The 22,939-nt window shown below is 39.3% G+C and overlaps 1 protein-coding gene across 1 annotated transcript; it reads left to right on the plus strand.

Moving 5' to 3' along the window:
• Window positions 1–3: 3 nt before the first annotated feature.
• Window positions 4–17,340, plus strand: SYNM (synemin, intermediate filament protein; the record flags this gene model as incomplete). The annotated part of the gene is made up of 4 exons (XM_010185700.1): window positions 4–276; window positions 4,696–4,820; window positions 11,934–12,007; window positions 13,532–17,340. Coding segments are annotated over 4 exons (4,281 nt in total), but the record flags the coding sequence as incomplete, so codon positions are not given.
• Between the last annotated feature and the right edge of the window lie 5,599 nt (window positions 17,341–22,939).

Below are 22,939 nucleotides of genomic sequence, written 5' to 3' on the forward strand. Positions count from 1 at the left end.
CTGGAGGAGCTGGAGGAGACCTACGAGCTGCTGCTGAGCCAGAGCTGCCGGGAGACCCTGCTGCGCTACCAGGAGCAGATCCAGGTGCTGCAGGAACAGGAGGCGCAGCGGAGCCGGGAGAACCTGGAGCTGCTGCGGGAGGAGAGCCGGCAGTGCCGCCAGCACCTGGAGGACCTGCACCGCCAGGGCCAGGAGCTGTGCGGGCTCCGGGAGCGGCTGGAGCAGGAGCTGCTCGCCATGCAGGACCGCCACGGCGTCGAGGTGGAGGAGTACCAGGTGCGTGTCCCCATGATCCCGGGGCTCTCCCAGCCCTCTTGGTCGGACTCTAGCTATGCCGCTTCCTTCCCGCCCTCCGGTGCTTGCTTGGGGGCTCCTCTGAGCCTCCCTCCGCCCTCCCGCTCGCTTTTCCCCTCTAGTTCTGGCCCATGGTGAGATGCAAGCCCGATTTTCTCACTCCACTCCCTTGTACTAACTCCCATCCCTCCTATTTCTGCCTTGGGAACTGCCTAAACCCCTCTGAAGGCTCCCTCTGGCTCCGCGTGGTCCAGAGCTTCCTCGCCCCACTTTTCCTCCCTACAGGAGGTTTTCCCCAGGTTGGGAGAGGAGGTGGCCCAGCAAGAGCTTGTTGCTGCTGAGCCCTTCTCTGAGGGGAGCAGGAAGTCCCTTTGAGACACACTGTTCTTTTAGGGGAGAGCTAGGTGAGAATCAAGAGGGGAGACGGTGACCCTGAGGACATCTTCCTGGTGACAGGTGCTCCCTTCCCAACCTGCCCTCGGCAAGTACCCAAGAGCATGGCACTTGCCAGGGCTCCTGCTCCGCTTGGCAGGAGCACATGGACATGAAGCATTCCCTGGGAGCAGATGAACTGAGTCCCTGGATGGTGGGATGCAAGGCTTTCTCTCTGACCTGAGGCTTGAGGTTGACTTCTCACAATCAGATAAATAATTTGAATTGTATTCCTGCTTTGCATATGCTCTGGTGCACCTTAAGCCTAGAGAAAAGCTTGTGGGCCCCAGTATATTTAAGAAAACTTTTAGTTGTTTGAAGGCAGGACTGATCACTGTGCTACAGGTAGTGAGAAGAGTGGGAATTATTTGAAATAAAACTGTAAGGATGTATGTGACTGGTACTTGAGCTGGATGTTTGGTGGTGTTAAACAGAGGTTTATAGCATCTGCAACTGAGAATTTGCTTGCTGTCAGAATAACTTTTGGCATAACAAGGTATAATCACCCCGTGCGTGTGAACAGATCAGCAGATGCTGCAACAGCAAAATATCAGTTCATCACATTTAGAGTGGAGAAGCACATATTAGATCACCCAGACCGTCCATCTGTTTCCTGAGGGTGACATTTCTTTTGTTCATTGTCAGACCTTTTATGAACACTCTGCTGGAGCCGGGTGTTTGTCCCAGCCCCTCGTGCTGGTGATCGCATTGTGTCCAGCAGCCATGGCAGATTATGGCGATGCTGGCAGTTGGGAAAAGACTGGGACCTGTTGCTGTGTGTCTGGTTTTGTAGGTTGCTAGGTTGTTTTCAAGTTGCGTAGTTTGCAGATGCTGTGAACTAAGGCAGATTAGGTATGTAAGAAGTAATTAGGAAGGCTTTTTATATAAATGTCCATAAGCCTACTAATATTTAAAGTTACTTTGATTTCCTTGTTGTCTATATTTGTTATTAGGGATTTATAATGAAAATTTCCTTGGTCTTCAATCATCATTGCTCAAATTGAAAACCTTTAAATACGATGTTATTTTGATAAGAGCATTTTGTGTAGCTCACTCTCCATGCTACAAGTTTTTCTTCTAAGGCCAGTTAGAATGGGTGTGTTCAAACACCCAACCCTTCAACTTCTGAAGGGTTTCTAACGAGAAGGGCCTTTGCCAGTGGCCAGTCTACTGTACATGAGAAATAAATTATCTTTTGCTCACATCCAGGAAGAAAAATTATGGAATGTGTAGAAGCAGCTGTTTTGGGTTTTGTCCTTGTGAGCAAGGCTTTTTTTCCTTCCTCATGGTTTCTTTTCTTGGTGAAAGTTAAGTTCAGCATGGATTTTTAAACTGCTCTTTAAAGAGCATCTATTCCATGGTTATTTACTGTGAAGTGTCACATAGAAATGATATGTATGTACAGATTTAAGTCAAGTGATTATTGTTCGTTGCAGCTGCAATGGCAATTAGATTTATTCATATTTTCCGTATATCATCCAGTCGCCTTATATGTCCATCTTTGCCTCCTGCACTGCCCTTATCCTAACTTAAGCTTTCAGCAATGTTAAATAGAATTAGGTAGTTACAATTAAGCTGAACGAGGCAAGCTGTAAATCATACATGGTTTGGAAAATCTTTGTTGGTCCTGGGTGGTAAACTCAGTAGGATGAACTCAGTAGGTCTCTTAATTCCATAACTTTAGCTGTGTGCTGTGACAATACTTATGCAAAACCTCGTAGTGATTTGAGAAAGCCCTGTATTTTTTGGGGTGTAAAAACGGAATGTTTCTGGAAAGGAAAATCACTTCAATTTGGTTACTCGGCTCTAGCAGGACTTCACTGGGATTTCAGGCGACTTGGGTTTGATGTGGTAGAGACAAATCTCTCCAAGGAGGTCCTGTGTGAAGCAAACCCAGCTGCACAATATAGGTTACCTTTTGAAAAACGAAAATTTGTCAGCTTGCAGTGTCCTGACCTTTGCCAAAGTGGTTTATGTATGTTTTGGCATGCTTGCAAACAAGACTTAAAATCAGTTGTCCTCTGCATTATGTTTAACCATCAGTGACTGGAGGGCTAGAAGTGGGTGGCTGTCTGCCACCCAGTCTACACAATGTCTGCTCCTGTAGGAATGAATTCCTTTGGCACTATTACACAGCTGGCTGAGCTATGTAGCCCCTTATGGTAATCATTAGGGCACTGTATTTAACTCAAACTTTTGGATCCCGAGTGCTGTCCAACTCCAGAGAGTAGAATCTAGGTGGCTTTTCAAGCCCAGACTGCAGAACCTGGGGGTGAGGGACTGAAGTTTCTGTGTCTTTAGGTAGATTTGAACAGCCCCAGTCTTTCAGAGCTCCACATGCCCTGTAGTCCAATGTATGGATTCCCCATATAGATTCTTCTGGACTGGAACAAGACCTGTGCATTGTGAAGCTCTTTTTAACATTTGCATGCACAGGTACATGTTAGTCTTAGTGTTTAATCAGGGACACAACAAACACCTGGTAATCACTTCATGTTTTGTATCTGAGCTCTTATCACCTTTGGGGGTTGTTCCTGTAGAGATCCAGTCTTGTCTTTTGCTCCTTTTGCTGACTTCTCTGGTTCTGTCACCACCCTTCCCATTCTTGCTCGAGAGCCTTTTCCCTTTAAAAGCAGGGTCTGGCACTTTTCTTCCATCTCATCTTGGGATTTTCCATTGTGTCAGTTCATGAACAGGACTGTTGTCTCGGAGCCACTAAAGGTCAGCGGTTGTGCTTGTCGCTGTTTGATCATACACACTGCTACCTCCACTGCTGTCTGGATGAGGCTGTTGGATGGTTGATAGTGCTTTTTCAGATATAGAGATATAATATGTCCTCTGCCATAAAGAGGGAGCTGTAAGGTATACTGAAAACTGTAGGCAAGGACTGTCATGTCAAAGAAAACATCAGTATAATCATTTAACAAAAGCTGCAAATGAAGTAGATTAAATGTGTGTAATAGATACAGATATACCCACATGTATGTGAAGATACAGGCAGCTTCCTTCATAAAGCTTTCTTTTTACTTCAAATAGATATTATTTTTAAATTAATAGTTTGACTATTAATGTTTGAAATGTATATATTATTTTAAAATTAATAGTTTGACTATTAATGTTTGAAATGCCAGCACGTTATATTCTTAGTTCTTACACCTTACTTCTGCCCAGCATATACTGGCATTGACCAATCTGGGAAGTCCCCTGCTGTATCTTCATCTTTATGCTACTGCTTGTACTGTGATACGTGAACACTTATTTCATATAAATAATGTATTTTTAATTTTTGAAAACTAGACTGTGAGTCTCTTGATCTTCCAGTTTGTATTGCAAAGTATTTGTTAGGATGCCACCTAAAATACGCTGTCATTAACTCCTGCTCAGTGTTGTACATGTGTGTGAGGTTTTGCTCTGTAAATGCCAGTTCAGTGTCCTAGAATAGTGCAGAGTGATATGAACAAAACAGAATCAGGCCTTTGCTGAGATCTAATTTCTGTGTTCCCATCCCCCAGAACAAAGTGTAATCGATAGCATTTTGGGTAGCATCGATCTGGGTTAGCAGATTCTATCCCCAGCGAGGAAGCCATTAAGATCCGCACTGACCAGCTACCACTGATACTTTTAGTTCCGAGTCTGTGCTGAACAAGCTCCTCTCAATTAGCAGGGGAGGGCTTATTTTCCAGAAGGTGGCAATTTGCCCTTCATGTGAGAGGTAACACCAGTGATTAAAGCACTTGCTTTCTCCGATCTTCTTTTCAAGAGCATGAGAGTCAGTCGTCTTGGTGTAAATCAAATCCTAATGTTCTGTTGCATAAGTCTTCGCTGCTCTTTCTGTTGTGCATAGTTATTCAGTATTTAATATTCCATTTAATATTTTGGAGTATGTTCAAATTTAGATTATTTTGGACTCATATTTTCCTGTTCTGTTTAGTTTTGAACTAACATAAAACCTCACTATTTCTGTTTCAGAGGATAATTGATGCCCTAGAAGAAGAAAAACAGCTCCTGACCATGTCAATCACAGATTACCTGAAGGACTACCAAGAACTGCTGCAGGTGAAAGCAGGCCTCATCCTTGAAATTGAAACATACAGGTAAGAATTGTGGTCACGCTTAGTTGTCTGATCAGAGGATAATTTTAATCCCTTTTTATAGATATGGGAGCCCCATTCATCCTCTTTTCAGCATTTAAAATACAGCTACTCTTAGAGTCTTAGGTCAAGACTTTTTGTTTGTGTTGCGGTTGTTAAATAGAGGGACTGGACCCCTGATACTGGTTTTTAGCTCACTGTTGGCTTGTTCTGTGAAATGCGTTGCCACACCGTTCTGTGCTTGACTGTGCTGTCAAGTTGATAACAAATTAATGTGAGTTGCTGACACAATATTTGATTACAAGCTGATGAGCCCATATCTCTAAATTGCAATCAATAAAACATGAGGTAGTGTAGTTGCCTTATGTGGCACATATTAATTGTTTAACTATGTTGATTAGTGTTCATCTGCACCATCAATGTAAGCAGTGAGTTCCCCATTCTTACTTCAGTTGTGAAATACTTGGAAGACAACAAAAAGTCTGTTTGATTAAATCCTGGGTTTCTCCATCCTTGGTTTATTATGGAAACACATTTGGATCAAGTGTGAGATATCAGCAAACAGTATCTCTGCTAACAAATCTTCAGTACTGTGTATCTCTGTAGCCACTTAGTAGCTGTGGGGTTGAAAAGCCAGAGTAATTCTCCTGTATGGAGAATCATGGTGTATCAGTTAGCACATGGCATAAAAGCGATTCAGAAGGGAAACAAAACCCCAGAACCAAAACCCAAGAACCTATGAACTGGAGGTAGACAGTACTTTATTGTAAAGATCATGTTCTTTTTTTATACAACTAGGACAAATGTTAAGTACACTTCATTGACATACCGATCTTCAAATACAGAGAAGTGCAATTCTTATTGTGCAAAGTAAGGATTTGAAAAAAATTGTCAGGCAACTTTTGTATTGTTTTTAAGGGGTATGCTTCTGTCATTACATTGTCTATATGGTGTGCATTATTCATATTCAACCTGAGTAAACAGCGGTATTATCAGTTATATATGTTCTTTGCTTTTGTGTCCTAAAGCATTAAGGCTGTATCCTAAGTGTGTAATATTGCTATGAACCAGTAAGTGTCTAAGTCTGGATAAAGATGGCACCAGCTGACTTAGGGGTGAAATGTGTAGATTAAAGCAATCCGCTGATAAATATGAAATATACTTGTAGTTGCATAACTGAAAGGATGAGAAGCTTGAAAGAGTAACTTCTGAGTAACTTGATAACAGACTAGTGAGCAAAGCATGTCTGTAGTCCATAAAAGAGCAAAACTGGTCTGTCCAAGAAGCCTCCAGTATTGTCTGTTATGAGGTACAGACCACGTCTGGCTTGTGGATGATATGAAACTGCAGGTGGTGTGTGGGACAAGTAATTTGCAGTCAGTTGGTGAGCAACAGGACCTGGATGTTTGTTGGTGGAGTGGGATCCCTGTGATCCTTGGAAAGCCGGTAGTGACTGGAGCATTACAAGTGGAAACCATAGCCAGTTGTGATCCTTATCGGTCTATGTTAATTCTGTTAACTTTGATAAAACATTATTCTTCTAAATTTAACCCTAGCTCTGATGTTGTCACTTAAACTTTCTCCCTTGGCTTATTCATCTGCAAAATGAGATTAGCGCTTTCACAGTAACAGAAGTTTCAGAATTGCTTCGATGATTAATATTCATCCAGCAGTAGGAATGATAATGCGCAGATATTTAGTAGTTTGGATGTGCTCCTACTTAATAAGTGAACCATCAGTGCTTCTGCTCTGTAAAACCTTGTAAGCCCATTAAATTCTGGAACAGCTCCAGAGGTCATCTCACTGCTTATCTGAGCATTATTGGTTTGTCTAAGGATTCTCTCCCCTCATTAATGAAAGGAGAACAATTCAGCATCACCTGCAGCATGTGTGTGTTGTCCAGTTAAGAAGCTCCTTAACCTGTAGAGTTTCTTGTATCATTGTTTGCCTTGGCAAGGCAGGCTTCAGTGGACAAACGAGCATCTACCTGCTGAAAAAGATCTACCAATGAAAACAGAGAAATGGGCCTTACTACTGATCAGAAAACAGGCTCTCTAATGCCTGTGAACAAAAATATTTTAAAGTATAAGAAGCTGAGAAGTGTTTAGTTTTGATTTGTGTTTTTACATTTATGCAGTTTTACTTATTCCCCTTTTCTGGACTGCTTGTTAGGCGCTATTTCAAATCCTGTTCCTCTCTCAGGTCTTTTATCTGTGATAACCAGGGCATGTGAACCAGCCTTAGTTTGTTTTCAGGAAGGATGCTGGCATATACCCTTGCTTGTGCATTGTGGAAACAAAAGGCATCTATTCACACTTAGCTCAACATCCTTGAAGTTTCCATGAGGGCCTTGGCACCCCCTCTCCTCCTGGCATTATAGGTCAAGGGTGTGGTATCTGGTCTACTTCTTGGATCTTTCTTTGTGCTCTGTATTTTCTTTGTTTTACAACTCCTGCAGTTCCTTTTCTAAAGCCAGTTCTTTTCATTAGTCACCATTCCTCCTGGACTGGCGAGAAGGATCATTGTTGGAAGGAACACCCATCCCCAAGGACCGAGTGTACTTCCTCTCTGCTCACCCTTCCTGCTCTGGGAAAGTGAAATATGTGTCTTATGTGGCTTTATGAAGTTATACCTCGTGGGTATCTTCATTCCCAATCCTTTTTCACCAATGTTGAAGTAAATATTTATCAAGCATTGTGCAGTTTTGGTCTGTGTTCTTCGAACCCTGCAGAACTGCAACACTTAGACTATGCTTAAGTTTTAATTCCAGAGGGAAATGGTGAATTATTCACTGTGTAAGACTCTTAATGTTGAAAGGAGATGGAAAATGTGCCTAGGATCAGAATTAATACCAAGCCTTTCTCCTCAGCCATCAAAAGCTGCTTCTCTTTAAATAGCAGAGGCTGCCCAGAGCCTCTGCCATGGGTTAAGTAGTTTTTCTGCCCTCTAAAATATGTTGTTGTTGAAGGGTAAAAGATTTTACTTTGAAATCCTAGTGTCATGCAAATGTTCTATTCTAGGTTACCACCCTGCATTTTGAAGCAGCAGAGACTGCAAAGCTGCTTCTTTTTTGCCAGTTGTTTTTCCCCTTTTTTGTCAAGATCATTGTCAGGATCTCTTAATACACTTGTCAGGCATACTTTGCAGTCCTCCTTCAATTGGTTTCCTCCGTCAACACTTCGACTGATGCTTTCCATGCCGCCTTCTTAGGAAATCATCACCAGTATTAAGGCCTCCTCAGCTACTCACCACAGCTTTTTCAGTCAGTTTATTTCTTGCTTACAACTTGTATCATTCAATGTGTCCTATTCTTGTATTAGTTTTGTTTTGAGAACATTCTGCGTTCTCTATACCCAGGAAATTGAACATGCAGTCAGTTACCTACTGTTCTTCACACAGTCCTTGTCCTCCCATTCTGTGACTGGAAAAAAGATGTGGAGTAGCCTTTATCCCAAAAAATGCTTCTTCCATTCCACTTCCTGGAGAGGTTTTTAAAATAACTTGTTTCCAAATTCCCAGGGGAGAGAGAGAATGTATTTTTATGGCCTGCTGGCTAACTGTCCCAGCCTGAAACTTTGGATTTCTGTAGTTGACAGAAAGTCATTGCTGTTGTGAATGACCATGATAATGTTCGGGCAATGTCGTCTTGTTTTTGGGAACTACTCTCTACCCGCCCCAACCAGTTTATCTCATCCACCTGCTTTCATGGACTTGTTATTTCTGTTGTCATCCAGCACACTGTGGGGCTTCAGGCTGATGAGCACGTTGCTGCTAACTTCAGATAAAGGGCATTAATAATGAGATGAGTTAAAGGTGCAGTTAGAATATTTTCTGGCAATGCTTAAATTAACACAGTGTGGGTATATGTTATTTGCGATCTGATTTCCAGGATGCGGCTGACATGGTTATTTTTCAGAATGGTGCTGCTTGGAGGAACATTTTTTGAACTTTTAAGTATTCACAGTAATAACACACAGTAGAAATTAACACCTTATTCTTCAGGCAGTTGAAATTAAGGTTAAAAGCAGTCCTCACCAAGAAGAGTTTATGGTTTAAGTGATCAGTATTGGGAAAGGAAAGGATGCAAAGGAACACAGAGGCAAAATTATTTCCATAAACTGAAGCTATGGTAAGCTGAGGAACGTAACCTGAGTTTGCTGGCTTCCAAGCCAGAGCTCACTACATTACACTACACTTTCTCATGCCAGTTCATTAAGCCAAAGTCAGCTTAACATTTCCTTGTTTATCTGATAAGCTTGAGGAAATAAGTTTTTTTAAGAACTGCATACAGTAAAACAATGATTCACTGTCCAGTTTTATAGAGGCTTCACAAAGCTTTGCCTTTCATTTTCAATCACAATGTATTTTCAGCAGTAATATTTCAGTTCCAGCTTTTCTGTGTGCTCTTGCCCTTTGCCATATAGAGTTACCTCTTGGAACTTATTTTTAGTGACTTCATACAGTTGCTGCAGCAACTGAACAACTGTTGTTTTAACAGCAGCCAGAAATCTGTAGTCAAACTACCCACATTCCTGGTTTCCTTCGTCATTGTTAACGCTTTGATTGCCAGCTCCTTGATATTCCTGCAGCATCACCACCTGCTTCTCTAGCACATGTCTATCAGAGCAATTTGTTTCATCAGATATTTGGTCTTGAACATTCTCAGTATGTGTTGAAGTGATCTAATACCTGTAAAGCCTCTCTTAACACAGAGGAAGAAAAATTGCTTTTACTTTGGTTTTACCTAATAAAGCTTATCCTAGGGTTGAATTTGACTAACAAAATAGAAGTACAAGTGTCCATCTGAGCCTGCTTTAAGGGGGAAAGTGACCTGTAAATATAGTAATTCTAACCTGGCTTTTCTTCTGAATCTATGTAAGTCCATGGTTGCAAAGAAACCTCACTAATGGTGTTTTGCTGATGTAGCATTGTCTTACTGAATCTAGAGGCAGTCAGAAAGCAAAAGAAGCATAAAATGTCCTAAGTGATCTGTCATGTGAAATCTACAGGTGACATTTGAAATGCCTGCATTATTCATTTTGACAGAAATGCCCAGCAAATACATTTATGCCACAATACTGAATTGCTTTCAACTGCCCCCCTAGGGATTCAGAAGCCTTGGCTATCGTAACCCTCCAGCCTTACTCTTAACATCAGTGTGTTATCAGTGCAAAACATCTGGCATTTCCAAGACCAGAAATGATGAAACAGTTATCTCGCGCATAGCAGTGGATATAAAAACACAAAAGTTACCAAACTGACTATAGCTTTCCATGGATGTTGAAAGAGCCTGCCATAGAATTTCTCAGCTGTTGCAACAGAGTGCTGCAGTTTAGCATTTTTTGGGGAATTAACATAGCCTGTGGCCCTGTAAAAGTGGAAAAGGGACGAACTGTCTTTTTTCCTCCTTTTCTTTTAGAAAAAAAAAGGCTGCACATGTTTTGTCAGGCAGTACAGCCATATAGACAGCAGGAGAGAAGGAAAGCACATAAAAATTACAGATAATTTATCAGGAGCTCTGAGATCCAGCCTTACTGGATAACCATCTCTAAAACTTACAGGACTGGATAAGATCATCCCAATATCTACATTTTGTATTTGATATATGAAAGAAGCCACCAATTTTGTTTTGTGGTTTTTAAAATCAGTTTGGTAATTCTAGAGAATGCACTCAGTCTTTTTTCCCCCTAAGAGGACAAAAATGTGTTGTGTGCCTATTTGAATATTCTTCATGCAGAGCAATCACTCCTGAAAATGTTTTGCCCTTCAGTTGTGCTAATCTCTGTGGGAAATGCATCTCTAGAGTATTTTCCACCACTGTAGAAAGGAGACAATGTAAGGTGGTTACCTTATACAGAAACAGAGCAAGCTTGTGGCTGCTGTCAGAGGCGCTTTGAGGGAGTGCGGTCCTTGTCTGTGCTTGCTGTATAGAGAATAAAATTTGGCATAAAGGAAGGGCAGCCACTGTTCTCCTGCAGTCAACTGGATGTAATGTTTCCAAGAACAGCTCATGTGTGTCACCAATACAGAAAAGGCAATTCAAAGAGTCTCCATTCTGTGTGTTAGCACACCCAGAATAGGTAGTAGCCAAAATTATGAAGCAGTTTATCAGCAGTTGCTGCCTGCTTCTGTTATTTGCTTGTAGTGATAGAATTTCCATAAAGTAAAGGTAAGCAAATTGATGTCCTGGCCATTTGTGATCGATTGCTGCTGAGCTAAGGAGATGTCTTGGTTGGTTGACAAGAGGAAGCCTTGACCTCAATAATCCTGTGGAAGTGGTGGCTTCCTGGAAGTATGGAAGCTGTTACAGAGTCACTGCAAAAAATGGAAGGGTGAGGAACAGAGGGGACACACAGAGATGTCATTAAAAGAAACCATGCAGTTTCTGTCAAAGAATTTTCCTACTCCTTTGTTGTAATTTGTGTTAAATTCAGTTTGAATAGGAACTAAGAATAGCTACTTTGAAACTGTAAGTTGTTTTCTCCAGCAGTAGCCAGTGTGTGACACTAGGATTAATACTTTCCTTCCACTTTCATTTGAAAAGGATAGAACTCGCAAATCCTGTAGCAGTCCCCTCATACATCACACTGCAACACCACCTTTAGGACTACATTACCAGCAGGAAAGCTGCTGACTATTTGCTTGCAAATATATATATATATTTCATTTTTACCTTTTCTTTATAAAACATCTCCATGTATTTCCCTGAGAAAGCTTTACTGAATACTTGTTCAGTTTTGTTTGGCTTTGTGTTTCTCCTAACGCTGCTATAAAGATCATAATTCTGGAAAAATTTGCTAGCTTGTATGATTCAATCAGTGGAACTTGTTCATGTCAGGAAGCAGCATATTGGCTAACAGGGAAGATTTGATCTGAAACTGTACTGTGTCTACTGCTGTCACCTACCGTAAAATTATTGCATTGTTTTCAAGAACTGGACTCTGCTAACAAATGAGGATTTCTCATTACCCGCAATAAAAATGTGGGGTGTGAAAAAACTCAGAATCTGACCTAACTGCAGGATATAATGGTTTCAGTTTCTAAGACTTACAAATGTTAAATATTATCATTATTTTTTCATGGTATTTTAAGGGAATGCCTTTTTGTGTTTTACAGAGCTTTGTTAGAAGGGGAGAGCAACCAGTGGATTATTACATGGAGAGATCAGCACAGAGGAAAACTGCCGCAAGGTAAACAATGAATACCCAAAAGACAAAGTTGAATGAAATTCAGTCTAACTGGAAACTGTTGTGTTATAGTATTCCTGAAAGCATACTTTTTATGGATGTATTTAAAAGTGAACATTTAATTGGTTTTTGAGTGTTAATATTTTAAATCAACATAGTGCTACACTATGAGAGAATTTATAAAATCATGACTGAAGTGGGGAAGGTAAGTAGGGAGTGATGTTTCATAGCCATGATAGTGCAAGAACTTTGGGATGCCCACAGCTCTTAAGAGAGTTTTGAAGTACAAAGCAAGAGGTATTTAACAAACCATGTAGTTAAAACCATGGCATCACGAGGCATTGTGAGGGTTAAAAGGTTTACATGGGTTTAAAGCAAACTTTTAGCAGAGTAATGAAAAGACAATTCAAAGGCTTACTAAACATAAAGATACCATTTCTATCTTAGGAGCTGCAAATCTCTGGAGGCTGTGAGAGTATACCAGGGAAGTATCACTATTTACTTGCCCTGTTCTTATACTCTTCCCTATGTATCCACTGTTGGTCACTGTAAACTGAATATTAAATACAATCGACCTTTGATCCGACTGCTATGGCTATTATTATTAATAACAGAAATGTTATTAATATTAATGTTATATGGGTTTAACAATGTGTGGTCTTAAAATCATCAGACTATCACAGAGAGTAGTCCCAGAAGAGATTTGAAGGCTGTATCTGTAGTAGTAAATTAAACAAACTAGGGCCGAGGCTGACAAGCTCACATAGGATTGCCTGTGCTGTGAACTTGTTAGCGCTGTCCCTGGCACAGCTTTGATCTGGATTAGCCAGTACTTTTGCAGACATTACTCGGGCATATTCAGTGATTACCACAGACCAGGAAGCACTACCAAAAATTAGAGGATATGTGGTTAGCTTTTTAGGAGTAGGAGATTTGACTTGTGCACTGCTGGTTGGTCCCAGATCCAGCCAATTATTCCTGCTACATTTTATTAAATTGTACGGGTATAGCCTAAAATGTTATTTATTTCTCTCCCTTGTTGTATCTTGTGCCTATGAAGCGTTATACTTGTGTTTTCCATTTGCAGTATGTGGTAGCAGGTGTGCCATTAATTCTCAATAGGAATTGAGAAACTTCAGTCCACTTTGACTAATGAAGAAAAAAACCAAGTCTGGGATATTAGCATACATTATTTAAGGATAAGTTGTAAATGTAAATGAACATTAATATAAATCTGAAAAATGTAATTCTTAAGTAAATGCCATAATGCCCAGAGGCTCACAGGTGGTAAAATTAGTAAGAGCTTGCAACTTGGTAAAAAGCTTTGCTTTCAGTTTTAATATAATTTATCATAGAGTTAATTATCATGCAAAACCTGCATGAATGCCTTTACAGAGCTGCATTGAAAATGAAGGCATTACTTCTCTCAGAAATACAGTGTAAAACTCCATAGTGCATGCCTTCTATTTTACATTATTTAGATACAAGCCGTTATTTCAATGTTTGTTCACCTATGCTCTTTTGCAGATATTATAAACACTTCGTATGACTACACTGATATTTACTCTACTTACCAAGAAAGAAATAGAAACAAAGCTTCACCTGCTTTCAGGATCACTGATACAAGACACAGAATGCCTGTGACAAACGTTAGCAGTTCTGCACGTTATTCAGCCCAGTCAACACACGCTGGATCACAGACAGCAGCTGGTGGAAGAGCTTTTGGAAGAGATGTACTTGGTTCAGGGTATCGCCCTTCTACAACTGTTACGAAGGGTGAAAGGATTGTAACAGACCACAAAGAAGTAAGAACATTTACTCCAGGCTACAGTAGCTGGAAAAACACTGAAATGCAGCAAAAGACAATTCCAGAAAGAAAGAAAACGGAAGTTACGACTTCATCCACAGTATCTTTTTCAAAAGAATCGTCGCATGCTGAAAGATCAGACAAGGACCACAAGCCTGACACAAAGCCAGGGATTTCTGAAAATATAAGAACAAAACCAACCTTCACTAAGTTTCCAGCTTATGAGCTAAATACCAATTTTAAACCATCTAAATATGAAGAAACCATAACTGAAACTCGGACCACGCTAAAAGAAAAAAGAGGAGGCAGCAAAGCAGCTGAAGAGACAAAATCTGTGCTGAAAGAAAAAGATAACCTGGAGAAACAAACCAAGGAGGAGAAAAAGAAAACAGATGAGAAGCCTTTGATAGAAGAAAGAAGTGTTGATTTTGGAAGGAAGACCGAGCAGAAAAGATATATGCGGGAGGATGTAATGGAGGTAACAGGGAGTGATATTTCTAATGCAAGAAATTTGAGAAGTGAATCAACCAAGAAAGACACAAATGTGACCTTGGAATCAAGAAGCAAAGATGTCATTGAGATACCTATCAGTCTTGAAACGCCTGCTGCTGGCAAAGAATCTCAGAATAATAAAGAAATGAGGTCACAAGGTTTTAAAACTCGCATAGGAAGAGAAACAGATGAGCATGTAACTAAGTCTGCAGAAATTCACAAAGTAAGTACTTCAGAAGCAGAATCCAATCTGAAAGATGAAGAGAGAATTAGCGATGGAAGTCATAAAAAGGGAACTCTGTCAACCGAAAATATAGCAGAGAATATTGTTGCTGACATACTTAAAAGTTTTACGCAGTCTTCCAGTTCACAAGTATCAACAGACACAAAAGTAACATATTTTAATAAAAAAGAACAACCAGACGATGGGAAAATAAAGACTGAGATCACAGTGCAATCTCAAGTTGAAGAAACCATAGATATTTCTGATGAAGTTGACCGAGGAGGTCTATCAAACCAGGATGTCAGAAAAGCGGTTCAAGAGGGTGTTGAGGGAACTCCTTCCAAGAAGGAGATAGAAGATATAGTGCATCATGGCCTGAAAGGAAATGAGGGCGGAAAGAACATCTCTGTTAATGTTGAGATTGTAGAGGAGCTGCTAGATTATGCCACTGATGAAAAGACTGATTTTTCAACACCTTTTGAAGTAGAGGAAGTGGAAGATACATTCCCTGAGAGAGAGAGGCGTTACGGTGATGAAGAGGAACAAAACGTAACGTTCACGTATGAAGATGTTAAAAAGAAGAAACCACGCCACGAGAGTTTCACTCATGTGGAAGAAGTAACTGAGGAAGATGACTCACCTATTGAACAGAAATATTTTGTATCTGTTCCTGATGATCATCCTATTATTAATGAAAAAGATGATGACTCAGTATATGGGCAAATTCATATAGAAGAAGAATCAACTATTAAATATTCTTGGCAGGATGAGTTTTTGCAAGGCACACAAAGTAAGAGAGATGAAGGTGTAAGCTCTCCAGAAGAAACATATCAAGTGATAGGGGAGGAAGCAAGTGCCCATATTTTAAAAGAGCATTCTAAACCTGAAACATCCCATGTTGAATCCCTTGTTATTGAAAAGGAAATTAAAATTCCCCATGAATTTCAGACTTCAATAAAAGAGCTTTTATCAAAGAAAACAAAGGACCCCAAACATCAACTGAAGGAAGCTTTGGAGCAGTTGGAGGGCAGTCTCCCGGAAAGTGTGAAAGAGGAGCTGTCTGCATTAACAAAAGAAAATAAAGCTGATGCAAGTAGCTTAGAATTTGATATCAAAAAAGTTGAGCAAACGGAGGATGGTGGCTTGGTGACAATTGTTGCCGAAGTCAATCTGTCACAGACCCTTAATACCGATGAATTCGATGTAGCTCAGCTTGGTGAAGTAATTGCAAGTGAGAAAGAGAAGGCAAAATTGCGCTCCCTGAAAAAAGAGAGCTCAGAGAGAGTTGTTGATGGTAAAAGCAATATAGAAGTAGATGTTTCTTCCCACAGTGATAAATACACTCCTTTGGCTGATGAAGAAATCTATCACTCATCCACGATGAGGAGGAGCGGTGGTACAGGGTATCATACCACTCAAAAAGTTATTTATGACAGTTCAGTTTTGGAAACTGCAGATTTTGGAGAAGTCTCTCACTCCCCACAGTCAACTGATGAGACCACATCCGTACGGCATATTAAGGTTGGTCCAGCGGAAGCTCAGACATTTGAGCAGATCGTATATGGAAGGCCTGGTTCTGAAACGGTCAGTGCTACAGAAGATCTTGTGCAGACAGAAGGATCGTCACAGTTTAGCCGATCTGTGAAGCATTTTAAAATGGGTCCTAAAGAAATCCAAACCACAGAAGAAGTAATTTACACGGGCCCTATTACTACAACTGTAGAAGAGATTGATTCTGGAAATCTTTCCCAAAAGTTTTCAGACTTCAACAGGTCTACAAGGCGTGTCACAGTAGGATCAAGGCAAGTAACTGAAGAAGTCTCTTTTGAAGGGCCTGTTTCAGACTCTGTGGAGCTCAATAGCTCAGGCCACCTTTCTCAGGCAGAAGGGTCTGTGGATGTCAGCAGATCAGTAAGGCACTTTCGATTAGGCCCTAAAGAGATTAATACTGAGCAAGTTATCTTTGAAGGACCAATCTCTGGCAAAGTGGAGGTCAGTGACACTAGGGACTTCTCACAGACAGAAAGTTCAGTCAGACACATTCAGTTGGGTCCCCAAGAGTTCATGACAGCTGAAAAAATAATCTACCAGGGGCCCATCACTCAGCGCACAGAAATCAGTGAACTGGAAGACCGTACTCATTCAGAAGGCTCAAAAAAGCATGTTAGAATAGGTCAAGTGGGAGTTAAAACCACTGAACAAATCATATATCATGGCTCCCTTTCTGAAACTTCAGAGCTCCTTAACAAAGGAGGACATCTTTCAGAGAACGAAGGAGGCTCGGATACCAGTAGGTCTTTCAGGCACATAAAAATAAGTCCTGGAGAATCTCACACTGAGGAAATAATCTTTGTAAGACCTATGTCTGAAAAGCGGGAAGATCTTTCACAAACAGAAGAGTCATCTGAGAGCAGTAGGTCTGTAAAGCATGTTAAAGTAGGAGCCAAGGAAACATCTTTTACTTTTCAAATGGATGTTTCCAATATGGGTGGAATATCGACAGTAAAAAGTGGAGAACAGCAAGCAACCACGCTCATATCCAATAAGCAAGACCCTTCTGTTAGTCAGTCACAGGTTGTAGTCGAAAGCAACCAGATTGTAGAAAATGAAAATAAAAGAGGAGGTTATGTTCTCTCCAGTTTTTCTGAAGATCATGGTGAAAAGGTAGTGGAAAAATCATTTTTTGATAAAACTGTGCAGCTGCAAAGAATGGTAGACCAAAGGTCAGTTATTTCTGATGAAAAGAAAGTCGCTCTTCTCTATCTGGACCATGAGGAGGAAGATGAAGAAGATAATGATGGACAGTGGTTCTGAAAGGACTCTAATGAAGTCTACTTAGTAATTTGTTTATACAGATTTTTGATTCTATGGAGAAACACTCTGTGTAGATGATTAATAGTGGACTGAGAAGAATTGAATCTAAGCCTCTACCTATTCAGCACACTTTTTACTTTATTGGAAACTTTATTTTTGGGAGAAATCATGCTTATTAGTATGTTTTTTCTTAGAGATCTACGTCCAATAACTTCAGATTTTTCCACCAGGAATTTGTTACTGAGGAATTAGAAGGATTGTAATTTCTTGTTTGTTTCATAGCAGGTCAATTAGCTGTGCTTGAATAGGACTTTTCCATTATTTTTTTAAAAATACTGTTTTGCACTTGGTTACTAAACAATTCAGCAATTCTGTTTAAATCTCAAGCTACTACCCACAAATAGAACAGAATATAAGACTAATGAAAGTGGTAGGTGGCTGATTTTCAGTTTATCTTCTGTATGCAATACCTAATGAAAACATTTTAAGATACAGCTATTACAGCTATAAAAAGGAAATACCATTCTGTAGGATTAAACTAAATACAGCAAGAATTGACAAAAATTGTATTATTTGTGTAGCTAGAATGCAGTGTAAAAAAAGAGGAAGAAGGAACAAAGTAACACTGAAAATTTCTCATGGAATTCATAATGAGAAATAGTGATTTTTATGGTTAGACAGCCGTACATTTAGTATCTTTAAAAATAAAACAGTTTTTTACAATAGGCTGGATAGTATTTCCACTGAAGTAAGCAGACCTCTTGACAGCTTCAGTGGCTATATACATTAATAACATCAACTTATTTTGTGGTCTATGGGTTACCTTGACACTAGGTATTGCTAAAGGTAAGTGTGAAGTGTCCAACATGACTACATAATGCCTAATTTCTTGACACCATGAAATTAGTTAACATGTGTTCTGTTCTGAAGGAAACATGTGAAAATGGCACTGATGACACGTGATCATTGTGTGTCAGTATTTCCAGATAATCCTTTCTTTGTTTACAAATGAGAAGATGCCCTTTTCAATTACGAGCCCTGCTAACCCAACCTGAGATTTTAATTTTCCCTTTTATTTTTGTCTTTTTTTTTTTTTCCTGTTTGTAACATTTGCCTCAGGCCAAAGTTGGCTTTTACTTAAGTCACTTGAAAATAAGCTAATTTCACTTGGATTGCACATTGGTTAAATGAAGGACATAATTTAACTTTGCAATTATAGTTCAGTGACTTCAAGGTCCAGATCAGAACCAGTAACTGTGCTAAACTGTGCAGTGCTAGCAGAAGCAAAAATAACAGCCAAAATATTTTTGTCACAGGGGTAAGACGATGCCATACTGGACACATAGGAGAAATAAGATACACAAATGAGAAGGTGCTATTTTTACATGCACACGTGCACACATTCACTCACTCACTTTCTCACACCTTCTCTGCAGAGCAGAATCACACCTGTATCTGGGATGGCCGTGTGGGCTTTGATTCAGACTTGGGAAATTTTCTGTCAGCATAGTTTTGTGTGTGCTAATCAAGATTAAAATCCAGTTAAACTCTTAGTCTGGCATGGCTACTTACTTTTCAGATTCCATAATATTATCGAAGCTAGATTTTTTCCAAACTGACTGTTACCTTTATAATATGAATGTAAATGCAAAGCTAGAGAGAAGCTCCATGCTGACACATATCGTGCTGTTTCAGATTTGAGACAGTGTAATTGTTATGTGCCTTAGTTACTAAGCTTGAAATTGTAAAAAGCTATTAATATTCTTAAGATGAACTCATGAGGTTTGTCTGCACTGCAAAATTTTCTGTGCCTTTCCCTCATTTTGTATAAGTGAGTACCTGTGTAGATGGGAATTGAATATTTTTCCATCGTGTACTATGAAATAATTTTGCAATTGGAAGTGTAACCAGCAGCTGGAAAATGAACAGGAAACGGAGTTGTGTAGAAGCACTAAAGGCATGTATGCTAAGCTTATTTATACCGTTCACTGTGTAATGGATAATACTATTTTTTCAAAATTATTCATATGTGCTTAAAAAAACAACCTTTGTGCTTCCATTTATAAATAGGGTGTTATTAATTGTAATACTTCTATTATCTTCCTATACTTTTGTTTCCTCGGCTGACCCTATGATTGTAAAGATGGTAACATCTCTGTTTATTTTAATAATTGTGTATAAGCTGGAGTTTTCCAGCTAGATGCCTTACTGCAGGCTATCAGATTCTGTACTTCAAGTATTAAATAACTGCACAAAGGAAGAAGTCAGGTCTGTAATAAGCAACAGTGTTAAAAATATCATCAATGTTAGTTGAAGTTTTATTCTAAGCTGAAACTTAAGCTTTCTCTGTAAAGCAGAGAAATATATAAGTATAAAAATACTTGCAGAAAATATATTTTGTAACTAACAAAAAGCTACTTGTACCTTGTGAAATAAGATGCTCCTTAGGAACAACTATACCAACACTGTTATGTTTATCCTCACCTGCTCAGAGGATTATACTGTCAGATGAAGGAATAAACCAGTAAGGAGCAAGTGAATCATAAAATATAAATGGCCTTAGCATTGAAGGAGAAAAAAAAATCAGTAGATTTTCCACTGAGGCAATAACAGTTCTTTAAAATTCCTTTACTCATCACTGTCAGATGTAGTAGGTTATACCAAGGTATATTTCTATTTTGATTGTCTGGAGGGAATCATTTGTTCTTTGTACTTTCTTTAGTTTAATTTAAGATCAGGATTTTAATCAACCATTCGTTTATTGTAGGGAACTGGAGATGTGCATTAGCATAACATTGAAAGACAAGATATCTCACATAAAGAGGGTGTGACTTTTAAAAATGTTTGTGTAAGCAGCCCATTTAGGTCTCATTAACCTGAGACATTTTGACATTTGGATAATACCACCTTCAGGCAACAAAATCACGTCCCGCAGGGCTAATGGTTGCATTTGCAGAATGAGGGCCATAGGGACAAGCGTTACTACTAGGAGCAAATATAACCTGCTGTCTGGTGTACTAACTCACCCTATATGATGATCACTTTCTGCATAAGTATTATAACCTGTGGCTGAAAGGATTGGTGACATAATCTTGGTCAGCATGCACTTCTGAAGCATACTCATATAAGCTGTGCTTTATCATTAAATACAAGTAAGACCTTTACTGCTGGGTTTGGTTTAAACAAAATGCTTTTAAAATAGAATTGGTAATTGGCAGGGGGGGTAAAAACTATGTATTTATATGCTGATATAGATCAGAAGTGGGGCACTGTTTTCCAAATGTGTAAACCACTGGTCTAGAAAGCAGATATAACATAGATTATAAAGAAAATGTGTGAGACACCTAGAACTGTATTGACTGATGTTTGTGAATTGCAGGTGTTTAAAAAAGACGGTAAGAATGTTGAAACTGGGTTTGTTGATGTCAACTGGGTGAAACTTTGCAGGCAGCTTGTGTTTTGGTCATTTGCAATGAAACTGCATTTTTGTGGTGGTACAAGCTTTGTGATTTTACACTTTTTCACTCTTGAGTATTAAACAATCAAAATCAATGCAGATGTTTCTCTTTCTTCCTGTCTGGTATTTTTTAAGGGTACATTATCACAGGAAAAAAGGACTTGATGTCTGTAAATATCTTGCTGTAAGGCTTCTCAGACTGAGTTAATTTTGGTTCAAAGAATGAACATAATTTTTCATTCTGGAATGGCATCCCTCTTTCACGTTGATAATAGAAATGATGGCAAAACACAGCGTATTCCTTATTGCAACTACACAAAATATAGGTGGACAAGCAGTGATTCTGGAGTTCAACAGCAGGTAGTGGGAGAGGCAAAGTATGAAACACCACAGAAGATCGACTCCTGGAGTTGCCAGCATCATGGTCTTCCTTGGATCCTGGGATTTGACTAAGGTAAGCCTTCACTTTTACCCTTTTCTAGCAAGGAAAACCATTTTATGCATGTTTAGAGCTTTAATGGAAAAAGATGATTTTTGTTTTAACAGTACCTTTCTCTGTGCTGTGAAGTTTATTTTTCTCTTTAACCACACACTTTATTTGTAATGAAGAAAGTATCATGCTTTTAACCCAATTTTCTGGCAATTAAGGATCATAATGAGTTTTCTGTGTGGAAGTGAGATTTTTCTAAAGAGATCATCCCATTTTTTTATACACTGAAAAAAACCAGATAGTTCCCCATTTTTTACAAAACAGGGAATAACAGTATCTGAAGCTACAGACGAATCACAGCATATTCTGAAGATGGTTAAATGATCAGCAAAATAGCTTCCACTGAAACTGGCCTCTGTCAGGAAAACATATTTTCAGCGTTCATCTACTAGGTTAGGAAGTATTGCTGTTTAACCTGTCAGTGGTGAAGATCTGATTTCCTGAAACTCGAAGCGTGTCTCTGAATAGCAAGGAATGGGACTCTCAGTGGGTTGGTGTTTAATGCACCGTTTCAGATTTCTTTTCAGTTTCCTGGTTTTGACACTCTTGTCAGTTGTGATAATATTTTAAAGATACAATGAAAATATGAGGTTCTCTCAACGTTAAAATAAAGGAGTGCTTAAAATCAAGTGGGGGGGGGAAGAGAGTTTATTCATACTCCAAATTTAAATAGTTTCAGCAGTAAAAGTGTTTCTTTCTGATGTATCCCTGCAACCAAATGTGAGGAAATTGGCTTTAGGATGCTGTATGACCACCTCTGTCTACTGAGGAGTTAACCAAGAGAATTACTGATTTTTCTTCTGATGAGTTAGGAGTAAAATTGAAGATGAACATGATGTTGTCTTATTTTTCACTCGCTGTTTTGATTGATCAAGAGGGATGCTGATGGCACATAATCAAATCTCTCCAGGCGATGGCTGTTGAATTGGTGACACATCTGACATTTAGCGGAGGAAAAAGTCTGAGGAGTTGAGTTCTCTGAACTGCTGCCCTGGGAACTTTCCAGCACTTTGACTCATCTGTCTTTTTCATCAGGCATTTGGGTGACTCTTGTGCCTAAGTATCTCTGAGAAGTGCAGGGAGCACAGATTCTAACACGATGCAAAATGATGCTCAGTCAAGAGGAGATTAATTAAAAACTTGTTCTGAATATGTCAGCAGTATCTTGAATTGCTACCAATTATTTTTCTTAATTGTGGATGCCAAATGAGATTTGTAAGTGAAGGTAGTGACAACGTATAATTCAATGATACACTTTTCTTGAACTTTCACTGGAGTGAACAGATAAAGAGAACTCAAATTACATCTATTTTCCACTAGTATATACAGATGTTTTGAAAAATACTGATACTCTGAGTAATAGTTAGCCCTGGGACAGTTAAACTAAATAAGGATATGGTTAATTTCCTTAAACCTCTCAGCTTTCATAAAAGCATTGCCTCTGGAGCTGTGCATTGAGGGGGGAGTGTGATTAAAATACCTTTGTATTTACTGTCACACTACTAGGAAGTAAAGTATAGTTATTCAAGGTGGCTTTGACTATTCAGGGGTGAATACATATAAATACTGGTTTTTACTTGGCTATCATTGATAATGCAGAGCAGGTTCTGTTCAGTAAGGGTGAGAGCTTAACTGAAGGTTTATATGTTTTG

This window comes from Mesitornis unicolor, unplaced genomic scaffold (assembly GCF_000695765.1).
Source record: "Mesitornis unicolor isolate BGI_N332 unplaced genomic scaffold, ASM69576v1 scaffold38525, whole genome shotgun sequence".
In the NCBI taxonomy this organism is placed as follows: Eukaryota; Metazoa; Chordata; class Aves; order Mesitornithiformes; family Mesitornithidae; genus Mesitornis; species Mesitornis unicolor.